Source organism: Cetorhinus maximus, chromosome 1, assembly GCF_964194155.1.
Source record: "Cetorhinus maximus chromosome 1, sCetMax3.hap1.1, whole genome shotgun sequence".
Classification (NCBI taxonomy): domain Eukaryota; kingdom Metazoa; phylum Chordata; class Chondrichthyes; order Lamniformes; family Cetorhinidae; genus Cetorhinus; species Cetorhinus maximus.
The window spans coordinates 219,938,553-219,958,730 of NC_135879.1; the positions used below are offsets into that span (position 1 = coordinate 219,938,553).

General features: G+C 42.3%; 1 protein-coding gene across 1 annotated transcript in view; it reads right to left on the reverse strand.

Annotated features, from left to right (window-relative positions):
- uvssa (UV-stimulated scaffold protein A) overlaps positions 1-20,178 on the reverse strand; it is a 101,828-nt gene that overhangs the window by 55,451 nt on the left and 26,199 nt on the right. The window contains exons 8-9 of the mRNA XM_078553442.1: positions 16,781-16,889; positions 9,895-10,054 (exon numbers count right to left, since the gene is read on the reverse strand). Coding sequence (XP_078409568.1) covers positions 9,895-10,054; positions 16,781-16,889 — 269 coding nt within the window. The remainder of the gene's footprint in view (positions 1-9,894; positions 10,055-16,780; positions 16,890-20,178) is intronic.

Below are 20,178 nucleotides of genomic sequence, written 5' to 3' on the forward strand. Positions count from 1 at the left end.
AAAGCCAGACACTGCAACGGGGGGGAGAGCCTGGCTGAGGAGGTGGTGGAGGAGTTGCCCGTATCATCCGACGAGGACGCCGCCGAAGGGGGTGACGATGATGAGGTCCTTGAAGGCGAGGATGCCGGCAGTGAGGCCATTGCACTGGCCAGACGAGGCAGGTGTGCTCATGAGGCCCTCATAGCCGCAAGATTTGTGGCAGGTGATGACAAGGTGCAGTGAGGGCAATTCTGACATCCTCACCTTTCACCTGTGAACGTCTGACTCCTGTGGCTGGTGGCAGCGCACATACCCTCAGTGCTCAGGCTCATGTCATGGAGATGCAGCAGAGGCCCTAATAGTCACTAGATTCCAGGAGGACAATGACAACATGCAGTGAGGACACTCCATTGATCTGCAAATTGCCTCTGTGAATGCCTGCCTCCTGTCTGACTGAGGGCAACTCGCTTGCACTTTGTGATCAGGGTCATATCATGGAGAGGCAGCCGTGAAACTTTAAATGCACCTGATCCTTTGTCAGCCTTCAACACCTGACCCCTTCAGGAGCACAGTGTCATTGGTCACAGATGCTGAATAGATGGGGGGCTAACAGCACAAAGAGAGAATGATGGAATTCTGATGTCTGCCCACGACATTCTGGCAGCAACAAGCATCTTCGAGGTGCAGGCATCACTAGAGTGTGCAGTGAGTGTGAAGCCGGATTATCACTTTGATCTGAAGATTACACATTGCACAGTGAAGAGGCTCTGGACCGAGATGCCTGCCTTTATCTTGTGCAGGAACCAAAGATTCACACTCGAGTAACACGAAAGCTGCTCATCATAATAAGGAGCCATAAGCAAGCAGACATTCTTGGGAGTTTATTTACAATAGTGAACATTAAATACAAGTGATTAACACCCGTGCCCGGAGTGTGCAACTTCATCTTCTTAACCTTCCTGAACCTGCCACTACACCTTGGTGCTCCCCTGAGATCCACAGCAGAGGTAGAGGCAGCCTGCTGACTGCTAGGTCCTGTCTGTGATGACCTTGGCGGGCATCCTTTGGAGTGCAGAGACCTGGAGGGCCCCGGTCTGCTTTCGAGTCCTGCTGTGTGGCAGCAGCACACTCCCAGAGTCAGGGGTGTGGATGGCCCCAGGGTGTGCACCTGCTAATCTTTCTCCCTATGGGTGCCTGAGGGCCACCAGCTCACTCCTTGAAGAGATGGGAAAGCTGGAGTAAGATCAAGCTGGCCTGCACCCCTCTCGTGTTGGCGCTGTTGGAAGCCAACTATGGCGTCAGCGATGGAATTCAGCCACGCAGCAGTGCAGAATCAATGTCCTGGACAAAAGTCTCCATGGCAGCCGCTATCCTACCAGTGTTGACCTCAGTGCGTTGGCATGCTGGCGCTATCACCTCAGACTGAAGGCAGATGGATTCCTCCACTGTGCCTTGCAATCTGAGGAGTGCAGCAGACATCTCTTCTTGATGTTCCTGAGTTTGCCTTTGCAGCTCCAGAAACTGAGGTATGGCCTCCAGCAGTCCTCCAAGTGCCAAAGACCTGGGAATTCCCTGCCGCCACCTGCTGTGGATCAGACAGTGTGATGCGCTTATCAGATTGTGATACCAAGGCTACTCAAGAACTAGGTCCCACCAAGGTGCATGTGTCTCTGCGCTGGTAGAGGGTGTGGGTGAGCACTGCGACAGGTCTTCAATTAGGGTGCCATCAGATTCTTCTACAAGGTGTCTTCAGGGCTGGAGTTGACAAACTGTCTCGTGGACCCCCTCAGCTGCTTCCCAGATGTACCTGCAAAAGCAAGGAGAGATAATTAGTGCACGGCATGGGATTGCCGTGGAACTCACTCATAGCATGGTTGTCTGATGGATGGTGCACTGCTGCATCCTCACTTGGTTGAGCACTGCCGACCTCTCCGTCAGCACAGGAATGGTCTAGATCGTCACCGGCCAGCTGGATGACCCTAATAATGTCTGTGAGGACCTTGATGTCAGACATTCCTTCATCAGTCTGCAGCCTCTCCCTTTTGTTGTGGTGCCAGCTTGTCCTGCATGAAGACCGATGGAGAGTGTAAAAGCAGGATGCCTCCCAAGCAGATGAGAAGAATGCCTGGCATGTGTGGGTGGTGAGTGGTGCCATGGACAGGATGTGGACACAACCTGCAGGGCAGATGAGTGTGAATGGTGATGTCCCTTGAACTGGCAGTGAGTGAGAGCCCTGTAGATGTGTGATGGGTTTGAGACTGAGAGTTCAGAGTGATGAGAAAAGTGACTTACCCTGGCAGAACGGAGGAGATCATTCATCGTCTTTCAGCACTGGGTGGCTGTCCTCTTTTGCAGGGCATTGGCGCCCACCACTGCTGCCACTGCCTCCCATGCTGGATTTATCACCTTGCTTGCTGGTCTTCACCGTGGGCCTCCACTGCATCTAGCAGGTGCCTGAGGTAGACATCACTAAATTTTGAGGCAGCACTTTTCCTCCCTTTGGCAGCCATGGTTTTGCAGCAACTTCCAATGCCTTAACAGAGTGCTAGTTCTGTGCAGGGACACCCCTTAAACATGGCGCCCGGATTACTGAAGGCCTGAGGTGACGGCAGAGTGGGCAAATCAGAGGCTGCCCCACTAGTGATCCGGTGCATTTCCAACGAATGTATTATTATAGAGGCAGGACATGCCGGGAATGAGACGATACAGCGTGAAAACCCACCGTTGCACTAGTGGGTAAAACGTCCTTTTTCCTACCCTCTTACCACAGTATGTGCAAATCTGGGACAATTCTGCCCTATGAGCCTTCTTGCAGACCTAATTGCAATTTTCATAGGCCTGAATTTTGTACACGTTGTGCACACGCAATCGGTGGGCCAGGAAGCGGCCACAACTGCCGTTTCCGCCCGTGAACATCAAAACAACCCAAATTCATGCTAGCTGGCCAGTTCGGGGCCAGCCAGCGTGAAACGCGCCCCCACATTGAAGAAGGCCTGCCAGCAGGGGTGGGAGTGTGGTGGGTGCCGGTCCAATGGGGACCTGGCGGGGTTTTTAAATTGGCTGAGGCAGCACCCTGAAGCCTGCTAAGAGTTCCAGCGGAGGCACAGAGAGCTGTCCAAACTTAAGCTGAGGTTATGGCATCAGTACCCACTCGACACGCCAGGCGGGAGGGCAATGCAGGTGGACACTCATCCGAGGAGTGCTTGAGCACACTCATGGAGGCAGTGAGTGCCAGGTGGGACATCCTGACGCCGTGGGATGGCAAGAAGAGGACACTCCACCAAATGTATAAGGTCTGGGCAGAGGTTACAGCCCAGGTCAGCGGGCACGACGTGGTGCACTGCACTTTGATTCACTGCCGAAAAAGGTTTAATGATCTTCTGCATTTAGGAAGGCAGTGTACAAATTTGGCATGGTACTGTGTGGAGAAGGCTTGAAGGGAGGCCATCCTTCGTGGCACTCAGGGGTATAGGATTCAGAGTAACAGAAGGCACAAATACCTGTGCCTGCTAAGATTGGGAGATCAGATCGGTAGTCCTGGGTGCATATAAGGATCAGGTGTGCAATTGTGATGGGCACTTTGACCTGCTTCCTGGGGGTGCAGGTGGCCAGCCTGCTCATCCTGAACAAATATGAGATGGACGCCCTTGAGCTCGAGCTCAAGTGCGCACCAAGGTCATGGAGAGGCAATCGTCTCAGAGGAAGGTAAGAATCCAGTGGACAGATGCGGGTCAGGCGGAGACTGCAAACAATGTAGGGTCCTCTCGTCTCAAAAGATAACTTCTAATCAAGAGCCCCCAGTGATCCAGCAATGATGATGGCACCATGATGCTGCTGTCCATAGTCTCACCAGGCCGCCTAGCATGCACATTCAATATGTGATGATTGCTACCACTGACATATTGTCTTCCTCCCTCAGATGTGCCATCCTCCAGAGGCAATTGGGATCCCGAGGACCCTCAACTGACACTGGAGGAGGAGCCCCACATACATCCACCTGCGTCACACCCTCTCTTGCTACCAGGCACCAGCTCAGATACAAGGACATCAGTGGGCTGTAGTTCGTTGGCTGAAATGGTTGTGCACTGTGGGGAGCATCCTGCTGCACTGGACCTCAGACATGTGAGGTAGCTGGATTGCTGCCTGTACACTCTGGCAGCAGGTTAATGACATCTTCTGCGGTCCCTTCTGCCTTGTTCTCCCTGCTGGCACTGCACCCCCTGTGCATGCGCCTCTCCTCCCACAGGTCTGTCCCTGCGACGCTGCCTGCAGACACCTGGCTTCCTCTCCCTTCTGCCCCTCTCTTCCTCCTCAGAGGAGGTCCCCCCAGTGGAGTACACAATTCCCATCTGCTGAGCTGCACTGAAGGCTGCACTCAGCAGAAATGCTCCAAGAGAGCTGACACAACAAAAGAGTCCTCAAAACAAAGCTAACAAAGCAAAAGCTACAGAAGAAACCACAAGGTCTGAAATCTCAGCAAACAAGCAGCAGCAAACTCTCAACTGAACTCCTAACAACTCTCTCAGCCAATGCTCAGCTCCCCCTTTATCCCACCCTTGGATGAGAAAAGTGAAAATAGGAGTTGGCCGCCTGCCAGTGTTGCTCATGCAGTGAGTGCAAAATTACACGAGCAATGCAAATTTGCCTTCAATTGCACTTTTAATAGTCTTAAGCAGCTGATTAATTGTTGGCGAGCGTGCATCAAGTCCCACGCACGCCTGATGACCGAAATATCGCACGAGTGCGCAATGACATCGAGACATGCGCCCGATGTCTTCTTGCAGGATTTAACACTCTTCCAGGTCAGGCGCACGCCCACTACTAGTGCATAAAATTCTTGCCATAGTATTTTACTTTATACATGGAGGTTTCTTAGGCCACTGCAACTTTGCTGGCTTCTATCCCCGTTCTTCCTTCATATCCTTGTAAAATTATTTTTCAAGTAGTTCCCTTTCAAAAGCTATTATGAATTTTGCATCCACCGCTGTTTCATGGGTGAAATTTTACCAGTCTCAGAGGCGGCTTTGAAAGAGGAACTGTGAGTAAAATAGGACAACAGGTCAGTGTGCCACACTGAGCTTGCTGCAAGTGGGATGAAACTGGCAACGGCTATTCATTCAGTAGTGGCTCATTGCCAATCTACACATTTAACAGTCCACTTATAGACAGGTTGGGGACATTGCAGGAACCTTTTCAGCGGTGTACAGGCCCTCCCCACCATGACCAAAACTCGGTACGTGCCTGGAGGTGGTTTGCTGGTGGGAAGCTAGGGGGGCCCTGCAAGGCCTATTTTAGCTTCACCCAACTAACCCCACCCCAGAGGCACAGGGGTCAGTTGCTCAGCTGCAGGCCATCTGTGGAGGGGTTTCCTCTTCTCTAAAGGGGTGGCATGGCACCTGTGGACATAGCTTGTTGTTAAAAAGTTGAACATCTTGAGGTGTCCGCTGAAGAGATGAGACGCCCTTGTTGTCCCCTTCTTACAGCAGCAGCTTCGACCGCTGCCAGATGGTCTGCTGTCCTTCCAAGGCTGCAGGCCCTTTGATTGTACTTGCTGCCTTAAGAACCTCCTTGCCATCCTTAATTGGGCGACAGACACAGAGGCTGGCAATTAGGAGGAAGCCTCCCATAAGATCCCGCAAGCAAGTCTTGACCCACAATTATTTTTAAAGGGGATAAGGTCCCGCCCTTTATGCGCTAACAACCTAATGTATAAAAAAATTTCCTGAGTTCTTCCTTTGTTCTCAGTGATCTACTAGGAAAAAACTTTTGGGTCAAACCATCTGCAGCTGTTTAATGTGCAACAATCAATCATCTGACCTTCTTCTACCACCTTGGAAACAAACACAGAACAGTAGAGTTCCCACTTTGGGTGCAAACGGTGATCTGATTGTAAATTGCCCAAAATTGCACCTGTTTTGAGATGTACTTTCTTTCTCAGGTGTCTGCTGAAACTCATTTGCATATCACCAAAAGCAAGGTCTGCCAAGAACAATTGGTTAGCGGTTTTTAAAAAAGTAATTTGAAACAAAATTCTTGACAGATTTTAAAATGGTAACTTGGTGCAGTTTCATTAATACAACTGAAAATGGGTTTAACACAGGAAAATTTTTTAAACACAGCGAGCAAAATTTAGCCCTTGTCAGGCGGGCTCAGCGGGGGCAGGTGGGGATGGTCAGGAAGCCAACCGCCGCCTGCGATCGAGAACGGAGGACGATTTCACGCTGGCGGGCCAATTAAGGCCCGCCCAACGTGAAACGTGAGCAATAGATTTCAGTGTTGCGGGAGGAAGGCGAGCGGGACAAGAGCGAACTTCATGCTTTCGCACAGGTGCATGCTTGAGAATCTCCCTGAGGCACAGAGTCTTCAAAAAATAATAAAGATGTGAGAAATGTTATAAAACATGTCCCCTCGTGTGACTATGACACATGAGTACAGACATGTTATAAGTGAAATTCAAATCATTTTATTTTATTTTTATTTGATGTTGGAAACCGTGGATGAGGTTTCTAAGAAAATGCAAAAGCCGTTTGGCCTTTTCACCTGCCCGCCAACCATAAGGTTGGACGGGCAGCGAAAATTTTAACTTAATTGAGACTTTAATGGCCTGAACGGGCCTTTTAATTGTCGGTGGGCGCGCTGCTGATTCCCACGCACACCCGCCGACCAAAATATTGTGCAATTGCGCACTGACGTCATGACGCTCGCCCAACGTCAACTGCGTCATTTTACACTTGAGCGGGTCGGGCTAGCGCACGCCCGCCCGCTGAGGTAAAATTTTGCCCAGTGTAAATTCACCAGTGAGTAACCTGATTTTAAATTACTGAAATGACTTTTAAAATCATACAGGACTTTTTGCGAGTTATTTTGGGATACAGTAGTCAGTTTCCTACCGAATTAAAACTCAATTACAAACTCATTTAAAGCATGCCTGTTAGGCAAAAGCACTGGCTTAATTTTTAGGGCCTCCTCGAAGGCTTGCAAATAAGTTCAATCTGTAGCAATTCCTAATGGTGCTTAAATCATCCTGGGGGTGTGGGCCAATTTTGTAGGCCTGTTTCTAGCTCAATGTTTTATAAACCAGCGCAAAAGATTGCAGAAACACTATTTGCACTACATGGGGTTTGCAAGTAAAATTTTTGAGCTGGTTACACTGATTTCAGGCAAATTGTTCTGAAAAAAACTAGCACAACCTCTGCAAAGTGCAGTGAATGATAGCATTCTCGAGGAAATACACTTAATGACACACTATATAATTGAAACTAGTCCAAGCATGGTCTATTAAAGGAGCTTCTCATTGTGAGCGTCATATATTTTGTATATATACTAGGGACAGTACTACCAAATCTCATTCAACCCTGAGCCTATACAACAAGTGCTGCTAAGTTGTTTAGCCATAAGACCATAAGACATAGGAGCAGAAATTAGGTCATTCGGCCCTATGGAAACATCTTCCCCACGTCCACTCTCTCCAGGCCTTTCAGTATTCTGTAAGTTTCAATCAGATCCCCCCTCATCCTTCTAAACTCCATTGAGTATAGACCCAGAGTCCTCAAACGTTCCTCATATGTTAAGCCGTTCATTCCTGGGATCATTCTCGTGAACCTCCTCTGGACCCTCTCCAGGGCCAGCACATCCTTCCTGAGATACGGGGCCCAAAATTGCTCACAATATTCTAAATGTGGTCTGACCAGAGCCTTATAAAGCCTCAGCAGCACATCCCTGCTTTTATATTCCAGTCCTCAAAATAAATGCCAATATTGCATCCATGGAGTCATCAGTTCAAAGTTTGATCTTGTTCATACCCTCAATCCATATTTTTAATCATTCATGGGGTGTGGGTGTCGCTGGCTAGGCCAGTATTTATTGCCCATCCCTAATTTCCTTGTTTCGGAGGGCATTTAAGAGTCAACCACATTGCTGTGGGTCTGGAGTCACATGTAGGCCAGACCAGGTAAAGACAGCAGATTTCTTTCCCTAAGGGGCATTAGTGAACCAGATGGGTTTTTACAACAATCGACAATGGTCATCTTTAGACTTTTAATTCCAGATTTTTAATGAATTCAAATTTCACCACCTGCCATGGCGGGATTCAAACCCGGGTCCCTAGAGCATTAGCCTGGGTCTTGCACTACGAGCAAGACCATTTAATATTGATCAAGTATGGGAAGCTTAAAATCCAAGGACAGCAGGAAGGAACCAGTATATGTGCATAGAAACATAGAAGATAGGAACAAGAGTCGGTCATTTGGCCCTTCGAGCCTGCTCCGCCATTTAATATGATCATGGCTGATCCTCTACCTCAATGCTGTACTCCTGTGCTCTCCCCGTGCTGCTTGAGGCCTGCTTGGATTTCCAAAAGGCATTTGATAAGGTGCCACACAAAAGGTTAATACACAAGATAAGGGCTCATGGGGTTGGAGGTAAGATATTAGCAAGGATAGAGGATTGGTCAATGGACATTAAAGAGACAGTAGGGATAAATGGGAGTTTTTCAAGCTGACTAGCTGTGACTAGTGAAGTGCCACAAGGATCAGTGCTGGGGCCTCAGCTATTTATAATCTATAATGATTTAGAAAAAGAGACAGAGTAAAGTATCTAAGTTTGCTGACGATATTAAGCCAGGTGGAAATGCAAGCTGTGAGGAGGACACAGGCGGGTAGCAAAGAAAAACAGACAGGTTACATGAGTGGGTAACAAGATGACATAATAACAAGAGTATAATGTGGGGAAGTGTGAGGTTATTCACTTTGGTCATAAGAATAGAAAAGCAGAATATTTTTTAAAAGGTGCAAAACGTGTAAATGTTGAAGTTCAGATAGACTTGGGTGTGCTCCTGGAAAGAACACAAAAAGTTAGCATGCAGGTACAGCAAGCAATTAGGAAAGCAAATGGCACATTGGCCTTTATTACAAGGGGATTGGAGTACATCAATAAAGAAGTCTTGGTACAATTGTAAGGGCTTTGGTGAGACCGCACCTGGAGTACTCTGTGCAATTCTGGTCTTCATATTTAAGGAAGGATAAACTTGCATTGTAGGCAGTACAGCAAAGGTTCACTAGATTGGTCCCTACGACGAGAAGGCTGTCCTTTGATGAGAGGCTGAATAAATTAAGTCTATTTTCTCTGGAGTTTAGAAGAATGAAAGGTGATCACAGTGAAACATTAAAGATTAAGAATAGGTTTGACAGGTTGTTTCCCCTGGATGGGGAATCTAGAACAAAATAGCCTTTAAATTCACCTACCTAAAAGTAGAAAATACATTTCAAAGTAACTCCTTCAATGTGAAGCTTTTTGAGAGATGTGAAAATGTCATACAGCACAAACAAAAGTCTTTCTAATGCTCATTCACTTTTGTTTAAAAATTTTACTGCATTTCTCCGTTAATCTGCATAATAGTTTCAAGTATATTTCATCCAGGTGAATTCATAGATCAACATAATATGAAACTATGCAATGGCACATTTGGAGATATGGAAGCAAAAAGCGTGACATGAGAAACTCTGCATCTTCTGTAGACTTAATCGTTATTAATAGGTGATTAATGGTGCATTGTTCAGGGTAAAGGATACAAGGTCATTCCCTAGATCACTGATATCAACTGCAGGTGAAAAATAAAAACTTACTTATAATATAAATGCACTGGCACCGTAGCTCCAACATCCATCATCTCAAAGTGCTGCTTTCTTTTTTACCATACTGGCATAAAGTTACTTCCTGTTGCAGGGGCAATATGAAACCAGGAGCATCTGATGGAGGTATTTTGTCCAACTATCTCTCTGGGAAGTACTGAAGGACATTTTTTTAATATTGGGTAAAGATGTAACATAAATGCACATAATTCTTGTTCTTGAAGTAGATGATGGTGCATTTATTTGTAAGAAAGTGGCCACAAAAGGCAAAATAACAAGCACTTACTTGTACGTCTCCATGGACAGCTTTTTCTTAAAGATCTTTAATGTTGCAGCTGCACACGTTGGATCAAGTTCCCCATCATTCCCCCATGGTGGTGGGGGCCCAGGGGATGGAGTTACTCTTGTCACTGTTTCTTTGATCTTTGGTGCCAGTGGCTCCAGCCCTGGAGTTACACACAATGTATACAATATAAACTGTGTCAGTAAAAAAAACATTTTTTTAAGATCTGTAAGTTTTTGTGTGTGTATTATAAATAAAAAGTCACAAAAACAAAACATACAAAACAAAGCTTTTGAACAATAGTCACCACTTTGTTCAAACATCTTCAGTCAAACTCAAGTTATGGTCAAATACTACAGTGCCCACCTCACATGTCACTTGAAACAGAATTCTGACTCAATAATTACAATGGATTTTGTTATTCTAAGCAGTAAGATTCATTAAATAACCTAATATTCATAGCTACATTAATGAGAGTTTACTATAATTATCAATTTCTTCATTAGACAGTTATCAAAGTGTACAAAACAGAAAATCCATACAAGTTCATAAAAGAAAGAATTTCTAAACACAGGAGTGTGAAAATAGGTCATCTAAGTGACAGTGAGACATACAGTAAAAAGCATTCTTTTCTCCCACCTCATGGTTATCTGAACTGTTTTGGCAATAAACTTTGAGGACCAAAAAGGCAGCTTTTTGAATTCCACACCTACAGCAAGTCAGTTGTAGTGGGGTACTTCAGTTAGCCTTGTGCCAAAATCACAAAAGAGGTCAGGGGCAAGCTAGGGTTTCCACTTGATCACTATCAAGTGACCCTTGCTCAAAATGAAAAGTGCATGCATGCTAGGAGAGAAGGACCAGGCTCAGCTGTGATGGGCCTCAAGGTCAAGTGAACAATTAAATCATGAGGCGCTCTCTGACCAGGCTAATACATGAACTGACATTTGGACAAGATATCAGAAGACTTCAGTCCTCTCTGGAACTATACCCAACAGTTTAATGAGGGGAAAATTGTGGGGGGACAAGGGGTAAACTTACTTGGCTTAGTGCCGGCTATAGTAAAAATAATTTGGATCAAATAATTCCAAGGCAGCAAAGGGTCATTAATCAAAATTATGCTTATATGCCAGGATAAAACAAATCTAGTAGAATAAAGTACAAAAGCTTGTTGCAAAAAAATCTGTTTTTGCCTTTTATTTTCCATACACTGAAGCACATTGTTATAACTGTGACCTTCGTACAAAACTATAAAATGCCAAAATCTTTTTGAAATTGTTCAGTGTCACCTATTTGCCTGAAGCAATAACAAAGATAGAGTTAAAAAGATTAATCAATAGCAGGAAATGGCAAGGCTGGGCCTGTAGCTGAAAGCTAGGCCACTGAATGCTGACATTATTGATTTTAGCAAGTTCACCAGGACTTGTAATTAAAATGTAAATTTGAGAAAGAGATTATGTCCTGACAGAAATCTTGGGATTAGGGAGAAGATAAAGGGCCTCAGTGGTGCAGAGAGAGAGAGAGAGAGAGAGAAGGAAGGTTTCCTCAGCTGTGAGGCTTTACCCTTACTTTAACAACATTGGATCTGCTCTGAAGTTTAATTGGTAAATTGTTGAGACAGATAATAGAAACTGCTGATAGAAGTTGAACCATGGAAAGCTCTGATGGACTTGAATGCTTTTTAAACTTTGAACCCTTTTCTCTCCTGAATTATGTTTAACCCTAACAAAAGGAGCTACTTGAAATAGTTCTTAACTTGAGCAGAAGAGGTGTACAGGTTTGGGTTTGGAGGTGGTTGCTCAAATAAAATGTCATCAAATGACTTTATAAACCTGCTTTAATTGAAATCACAGTATCACAGAATGGCTACAGCACAGAAAGAGGCCATTTGGACCGTCAAGTCTGTGCTGGCTCTTTACTAGCGCTATTTAGCTAGCCCCACTCCTCCATCCTTTCCCTGCAATCTTGCAAATTTTCTCTCTTCAGGTGCTTATCCAATTCCTTTTTGAAAGTCACAACTGAATCTGCTTCCACTCTAAGGCAGTGGATTTCAGATCTGAAATACTCATTACATGAAAAAGTTTTTTCTTATGTCACCTTTGCCTCTTTGGCCAACTACCTTAAATCATTATCCTTTGGTCTGGTATGCAACCTTTCCGCCAAAGAGAACCATTTCTTTCAATCTAGACCCTTCATGATTTTGAACACCTCTATCAAATCTCCTCTCAACATTTTCTTCTCTAAGGAGAACAAAGAGAGAGGGAGAGAGACAGAGAGAGTCATTTACCCCTGCCATCTTCAACGATTTGTGCACGTAAACCTCCCAGGACCCTGTTTCAGAACCCTCTTTAGAATTGTACCCTTATTTTATGTTGCCTCTCCTCCTTCCTATCAAAGCCTATCACTATACACTTCTCTGCATTAAATTTCTACCCATTGCACTGGCCTTTCTATGTCATCTTGAGGTCTATTACCATCCTCCTCACAGTTCACAATGCTTCCAAGTTTTGTGTCATATGGAAATTTTAAAATTATGCCCCATACACCCAAATCTAAGTCATTAATATATATCAAGAAAAAACAAGCTCCTATTAACTTTCATTGACACTAGCTATCAGTCTGTCTTATAAATCAACCGTGGTAACAATAAAGCACATGGAGCAGGCCTTCCACATTTCACTCATTCACGCCGCCCATTTTAGTTATCTCACAGTTTATCTTTAAACAAATCTGCAATGTTTTCCGCTGCAGCACGAAGACAGGAAGCAAAAATAAGCTAATAGTTAACTAACTGAAGTTAGAATGCATTGGCTAAACCTTGCAACAATTTTTGTGTTCCGATGAAGTCATGTTGGACTCGAAACATTGGGCAGAATTTAGCCCTTGATGGGCGGGCGGGCCCCACCGGCTCGGCGGCGGGCGGGCAGCTGAACTACGCCGCTGAATGGGCCCCGCCGCCATTTTGAGTGGGCAGGCCAATTAAGCTATGTGCTTCCTGTACGGGGTGGGGAGGGATTCTCCAACTGTCAAAGTGTGCTCTTTTGCGCATGCGCTCGAAAAAGAACACTGCTCCCTGAGACTAAATGCTGTCTCAGGGAGAGCGCTGAAAGTTTAATAAACCTAAAAAATAGCAAAATAAAAAAATTATTAACAGGTCCCCCTCATGTGACAATGTCACACGAGATGGGACATGTTAATAAATATTACATAAAGTTTATTAAAGTTTTTAAAAACAAGCATGTTTTTCCGCCAGTGGATAAGGTTTCATGTTTTTTCAGAAGCCCGCTGGGGCTCCTGGCCTGCCCGCCAGCCTTAAGGTTGGACGGGCAGGGCCTTTAATTGGCTTCATTATCCTGTCAATGGCCTCAATTGGCCATTGACAGGTCAGCGGGCGGACAGCTGATTTCGCTGTCCGCCCCCCCTTCGTGAATATTTAAATGACGTGGGATGACGTCGGGGGTTCCTCCCGACATCATCCCGCGTCATTTTCGCGTCAGCGAGCGGGCCCCGCCCACAACTCACCAACGGAAAAATTCTGGCCATTATGTCTATTTCTCTCTCCACAGATGCTGCCAGACCTGCTGAATTTTTCCAGCATTTTATTTCAGGTTTCCAGCATCTGCAGTATTTTGCTTTTAACGAACTTTGTGATTTGAAAAAAAATTATCCATCATTTCTAAATAACAGATCGACATACGTATTCTTAAAATTAGCATCTATTTGACATGGGAAATGTTTGTATTAGAATATGTTCCCACCAAGAATATCAGAGTGGATATTACAGCTACAAATACACTTCAGAGGAAGTTTTGGTGTACTGGAATTCATCTAATTCTGCAGGTTTACTAAAATCATCTAAAATAAAATAAAATGTTAATACATCCTCAGCAGGTTAAAAATGAAAGGCAAAATTCTCCTTAAAAGTTGTGGAACAAAAGAATTGTACACAAACGTATTATGCATTTAGACATTACATTTGCACTGAATAATTTCAAGGTCTTTGTGCCCTGACATAAGGGTACATTTCAATCATCTTAATTTGTTTGTGTTCTACCAGATTGTTAACACTGGCAAAAAATTTACGACTAGTTCATTACCTGTGGCATTACACACTGGAGCAGAACTTTCAACTTAAACAGGGACCTAAAACTATCAGCATCAGATCAGACATCCATTACATACCCTGCCCAATTTTCCTGTTCAAGGAGAGGAAAACTGGGCAGGATGTATAAATTCCTGCGACCTCATTTAAAATGGAAAATGTCTACATGAATTTGCTGCAGTACCTCCAACGGGAGAGGATGTATTTACAACATGACAACTTTATACAATTTAGACAGTTTTCATTACAAATATGAACATAGGAATTTATAATGGATAGACAGGAGGTGAATGCAGACATAAGATATTTTTAATATAGTCCTACTTGATAATCAGGGTTGACAGAAATAGAGACAGTGTCAAAATCCAAGACTGTATTAGTTATATACCTGAGCAAGCTCATCTTACACCTTTCAGAACATTTTCCTTTGTTATCACTAATCAAACTTTCCAGATTATTTCTATAAATTTTCTTTAAATTGTTGTTACTATGCCACTGAAGTAGTAAATTAAAATTAGCTGATAATTCCTTTCTAAAATATAAATTCCTATTTTGTTGCATAATCTTTATTGTTTAATTTGAATTTTTGGGTTTATCTAAAAAACTTGAAATTATCAGCAATCAAATGTGTAATTAGGGTATTCTGAATGTAGGTCAACAGAAAATATCATGAGGCGAGTCATCCCAGGTCCTTCTTCTATGCCTACATTCAGAGCTCCAGCTTTACAAACCAGGTGAGATAAAAACTCAGCATGTGGAGAGTCACAGCATAAACCAATGTTGTACCATTCCATACCATCGCATACAACAACCAACTTCTTTGCAAAATTATCAACTAAAATAAAAATCACATGGCAAACTATTTCAAATCATCTTGTTTTTCTGCCTCTAATTTAGTTCCACAAGTACCAGCATTCATCCAGCATTTCATCCAAATGATTATTCTTCATAAGCAGCCAGGCAGTGGACTACTGAAGTATAGGGGAGCAGAGTGGAACTTGATTCCATCACAAAGCCCATCAATCATGGACTGCTGTATAACAATGAGGAGTGGGAAGCCTGCCTGATTTTTCTACTCTCTAATCCAGTTACATTGAAATACATTGTAGTGCTACCCATTGTTATCCTGTCAACAAATCCAAAACAGCTCAGGCCTCTTACCCCTTGAGTCAGATGATTGTGAGTTTAAAACCCACTCCACATATTTAAGTATGAAGTGCAGTACTGAGGGAGTGATGCTCTGTCTGAGGGGCCATCTTTCAGATAAGCCATCAGAGGCTCCATCTGCCCTCTCAGTCTTTTGACATGAAAGATCCCGCAGCACAATTTAAAGAAGAGCAGTGGGGGTTCTACCAAGTGTCCTGGCCAATATTTGTCCCTCAGCCAATATCAAAAAAAAAATTAAATTGTCATTATTACATCACTCTCCGCAAGACCTTGCTGTGTGCAAATTGGCTGCTACGTTTCCTACATTATAGGCAGATTAGACTTTGGTTTAATGGCTCATCTGAAAGATGGAAGTTCAACAATGAAGTAGCTTTTCATGCTGCATTGGAGTGTCAGCCAAAATTTAAGCTCAATTTCCTGGAGTTGAAATCCTTGAAACCAAAACCTGCTGACTCAGTCAAGAAGACTATAAGAAATTAACACCAAAATATTCTGGTTTAAAGATTGCTAAATTTCAGTAAAAACTTTATAAGTCTCCATTTTAAAAAATGCACAGGAAGTTCTCTCTGTGAATGCTAATTGAAAGAATTAAAAAATTACATAAATACGCAAAAGTGCATAACGCCCTTTAGCATTGAAAGGATTAATGTAAATAATGCCACTGGATTCAGCATATTAATTTAGGACTCTAAATTAGATTTACCTGAATGTAAACAATTATAATTCCGTTGACTGATTTAATTAAACTTAACACTCATAAGCAAAAATATTATAATAAAACTCTTGTTAGGTTAACAGACAGTTGACCCTCATTTATTACTTTGAGACTACATATATCTTAGATAACTAGACTCCTTTCTCTTATCCACAGCCATCGTGAAAGGTGCCAAAAATGGATTTAGTGTCAGGATTAAGAGGATGGATTGATTCAGCCTAGTTAGGAAAGTACTATTACATTATCTTTTTCAGACTGCCACATTTACGCATGAACTGGTATTTATGTCTGCCTGGCATGAATTTTGTAGTAAACTCAGTTGAATAACACTCCTCATGCCACCATGAAAAACCAACCCTTCTGGAATTGGTTGACTTCATAACAATATGAATTTGGAAGAGCTTTACACAAACACATCAACTGCCTGTGCCTTTTCCTTTAAACAAAGACCAAAATCATTGCAATGTGAGTGCACAATGTTTTACAGGCTTTTATATCATCATTCAAATAAGCATCTCCGCGCTGTGAATTACCAAAAAAAATCAAAATTACTAAAGTGCTGGGAGGAAAACAATTGGATTTGAACAATTGAGTTGGTACTGGAATTAGGGTGCTAAGTTTGGTATTGGATGAGGTGTGATAGGAGAGTTAGCTGGGCCAGGAAGAAAATTTAACCAACATATTCAAGAGATAGAAAGTTATTGGGTGTTTATCAAGGGAGAGCATCACGAGATGTTTATTTTTCCATAATAAATGGCTGTTTAAATAACTTGGTAATAACTTCCTCAGTCATCAGTGGGCAGATTAAGCACACAGCTGATCACCTTATTGCTTAATAATGGGGCTTTGTTTACGTAGCTGTGGCAGAGTGTGCTGAGAAGTGGCAGCCAGCAGCTGCACAAACTCACCGTACTCCTCCCGAAGGTGCTCCTGAATGTACGGTTCGTAACCTTCCTTCTCTGGAACTTCAACAAAATCATCATCGTCATCGTCATCATCCTCATCGGTCGCTTTCATCTGTCGAAGCAAATCAAAAGAAAACCTGTCACTATCGCTGACCTGTGAAACATCCTAATTATACTCTTCGGAAATGACAGGAGCACTTAACTTTTCAGTGAGTAAATGACAGCAATCAATCAAGTCTGAATAACAATGAGCTGCGGACCTGAAAATTATTTTTGTATAGAATCTACCCAGGAATTTATGAAAGGTGAAACACAACCCAAGGTTTAGGGTATTATGGCTTTCAGCTTGCACACTGCACATCAAACACTAAACAGAATTTATGAGTTTTAATTTCCTGAAAGGTGCAGTAGGAGGGGGTCTGGTGCTACAATGCATAACATATACTGCTTTTTTTAAATGCAAGAAATTCCACCATTATCCAGTGTTCACCATTTCTCAAAATAAAAGGTAAAAATCGGGAAATTTTAAACACTTTTTCATTTAACTCTAGACAGGATAAAGCTGAAAAAATGCTGATTAAATCCTGAAAAGGGAATTTCTTGGAAAAAAAAACTTGAGGGGCTAGATTTTCCTATTTTTATTTTACATACTTTTACTACAAAGGTTCCAAAAATCTTACAAGCATTCTCTGACACAATACACTATCAACAATAATCCTGGTAAAGGAACCACCTAGACCAAGAATCTCCAGTTTACTAAATACATGATTCGAATATAAGAAATCACTGTACTTGGGAGTTAGATGGGGTGGTGGGGGTAAAATTGGATGTCTTTAGCAGTAGCACAAAATGGGCAATTGTGAATCAGTAGCCAGTGCTGTACTCCACACAATTTTTGTTTCCATTAAAAACGGGATATGAATTTACCATTGCTTGTGCCCAAGACAAATTTATATCCCATAGTGCTTTATCACCTCCAAACATCTCAAAAATCTTTCCATAATGAATTACATTTGGAAAGTACGGACTGTTCTTCTGCAGCCAAAAATTATTGTGCAAAATAACAGCACCTATGTCACATATTAGAGAGGGTTCAGAAAAGATTTACATGAATGGTTTCAGAGATGATGAGCCTCAGTTACATAGATAGGGATTGGAGAAGATGGGGCTGTTCTCCTTGAAGAGAAGGTTAAGATTTGATAACAGTATTCAAAATCTCGAGGGATCATAACAGAGTAGATAGGGAGAAAGGCGGAAGGATCAAGAATCAGGGGACACCAATTTAAGGTGATTGGCAAAAGAAGCAATGACAAAATGAGGAAAAACTTTTTTATGCAGCAAGTGGTTAGGGTTTGAATGCATTGCCTGAGTGTGTGATGGGGTAAGGTTCAATTGTGGCTTTCAAAAGAGAAGTGCACAATTATATGAAGAAGCAAAGTTTACAAGCAACAGAGAAAAGGCAGGAAGTGGGATTAGGTGAGTTGCTCTTGCAGAGAGCTGGCACAGACACAAAGGGCCAAATGGCCTCCTTCATACTGTAACAATTCTATGACTAATATATAACAGCGAAACCACAACTGTATAATGACAACTATGAGTGCAATAATATGACCCAATACAAAGAAAAAAAGTGCTGAAAACTTTGCACCATAAGTGCAGATGAAAGAGCAACATACTCTAACTCAATTTAAAAGAAAATTATCAGTATAATATTGTGTTATCCAATCTCTTTCCAGATTTTTTTTAAATGTAGCAAAAACATCAAAAAATGCATCATTAGCAAAACGTTTTACTGAGTGGGTCATAATTATGGCAAAAATAAAATCAAATGAATTATTCATCCTTGTATTATCAGAGCAAATTAAGCTAAAGAAAGGGATCATTCTAAATATTTGAATGGTTGAAAAAATCTGCTTCCCTATACATTTTGTTTTGTGTAAAATCTTAATAGAATCATAAAATAAATTCTCCATGGTCTAATTAATTTGGGAGGTAATCTCAATTACTTCCCACCCAGGAAATCAGTTTTGTTCTGTCTTAATAAGTGTCTGTTACACTCTAAAAAATGATGTTATAAGGCATCCTTAGACAAGTGAACTCTAAACTTCATTTGTCATTCTGCAGGCTTGATGGCTATGCATTTAAAAACCCATTCTATCTTATAAACTAAAAATTAAATGTACTCAGCTGTGATAGTCGTCATTGCATCTGCTATTTATATGCTAATATCCTTTCTAGAAGGTCCTGCAAATTATAGCACTCTAGTAAGTCAGGTGCATCTAGCCTCAGCCTCTAACTGTACAATATAAAAAAATGTACAATATTTCCAAAGATTGTGACAAAGACTTGTAAAATCACAATCAACTTGCACTATTGTTTACTGACAATTTCAGCTTGCTTTTAAACTTGATAGAGACGCATCTGACTGACAAATAATGAGTCAATAACAAATGGGAAGGTGCGTGCAATCATAGCACACTAGGGAATGTTTTCGCAATGAGGCAAAGCCAAGTTCTAGGAAGGACTCTGATGCACTAAAGTCAAGATTAATGCATTTTTGAGTTATTATAACATTATCAGAATACTTGAAAATATTTTAACATAAATTGTGGTATACATTTAAATATTTTGGGTTACAGTTATGCCTGCTTTTTGAAAATATTTTAGAATATATTTTTACAGGCTAGTTTATTATTTATTTTAATCGGCAGCAGTTTCAGTGGAGAACAATGAAAGGTTCAGAAACTAACTGAAATAAACCCAGTACTCAATATTTCTTATCATTCTCTGCCAATCCAAATTCTTGATTTTCCATAATCCAAATACATACCCTGTATGTTATTAATAGGAGATGGTCACAGTGGTTAGAGAGGAATTTCTTCAGAGGTGGAATTCAGCTCTTCTCTCACACATTTTTCAAAACATTTTACTTTGCAACTGTTCTCAATTTGTGCGGGTTAAAACTTCATTTCCCCAGTGCAACCGAAAGTCTATTACTGGTGGTAAATAATCTTCCAAGGTTTTAAAAGGAGAATTTTTATTTTTATTTTTAATCCCTTGATGGCAAACAGATAAATGCGGACAAGCTAGGAAAAGTGGAGGTCCAATGAGTCTTGGGGGCCCAGGTACATAGATAATTAAAATGTCATGAATAGGTACAAAAAAAAATTGCGAATGAAATGCTGGCCTTTATATCTAAAGGACTAGAATACAAAAATGTAGAAGAAGTTATGCTACAGCTATACAAAACCCTGGTTAGACCATACCTGGAGTACTGTGAGCAGTACTGGGCACCACACATTATGAAGAATATAAAAACAAAAAGCTACTGCGGATGTTGGAAATCCAAAACAAAAACAGAATTACCTGGAAAAACTCAGCAGGTCTGGCAGCATCGGTGG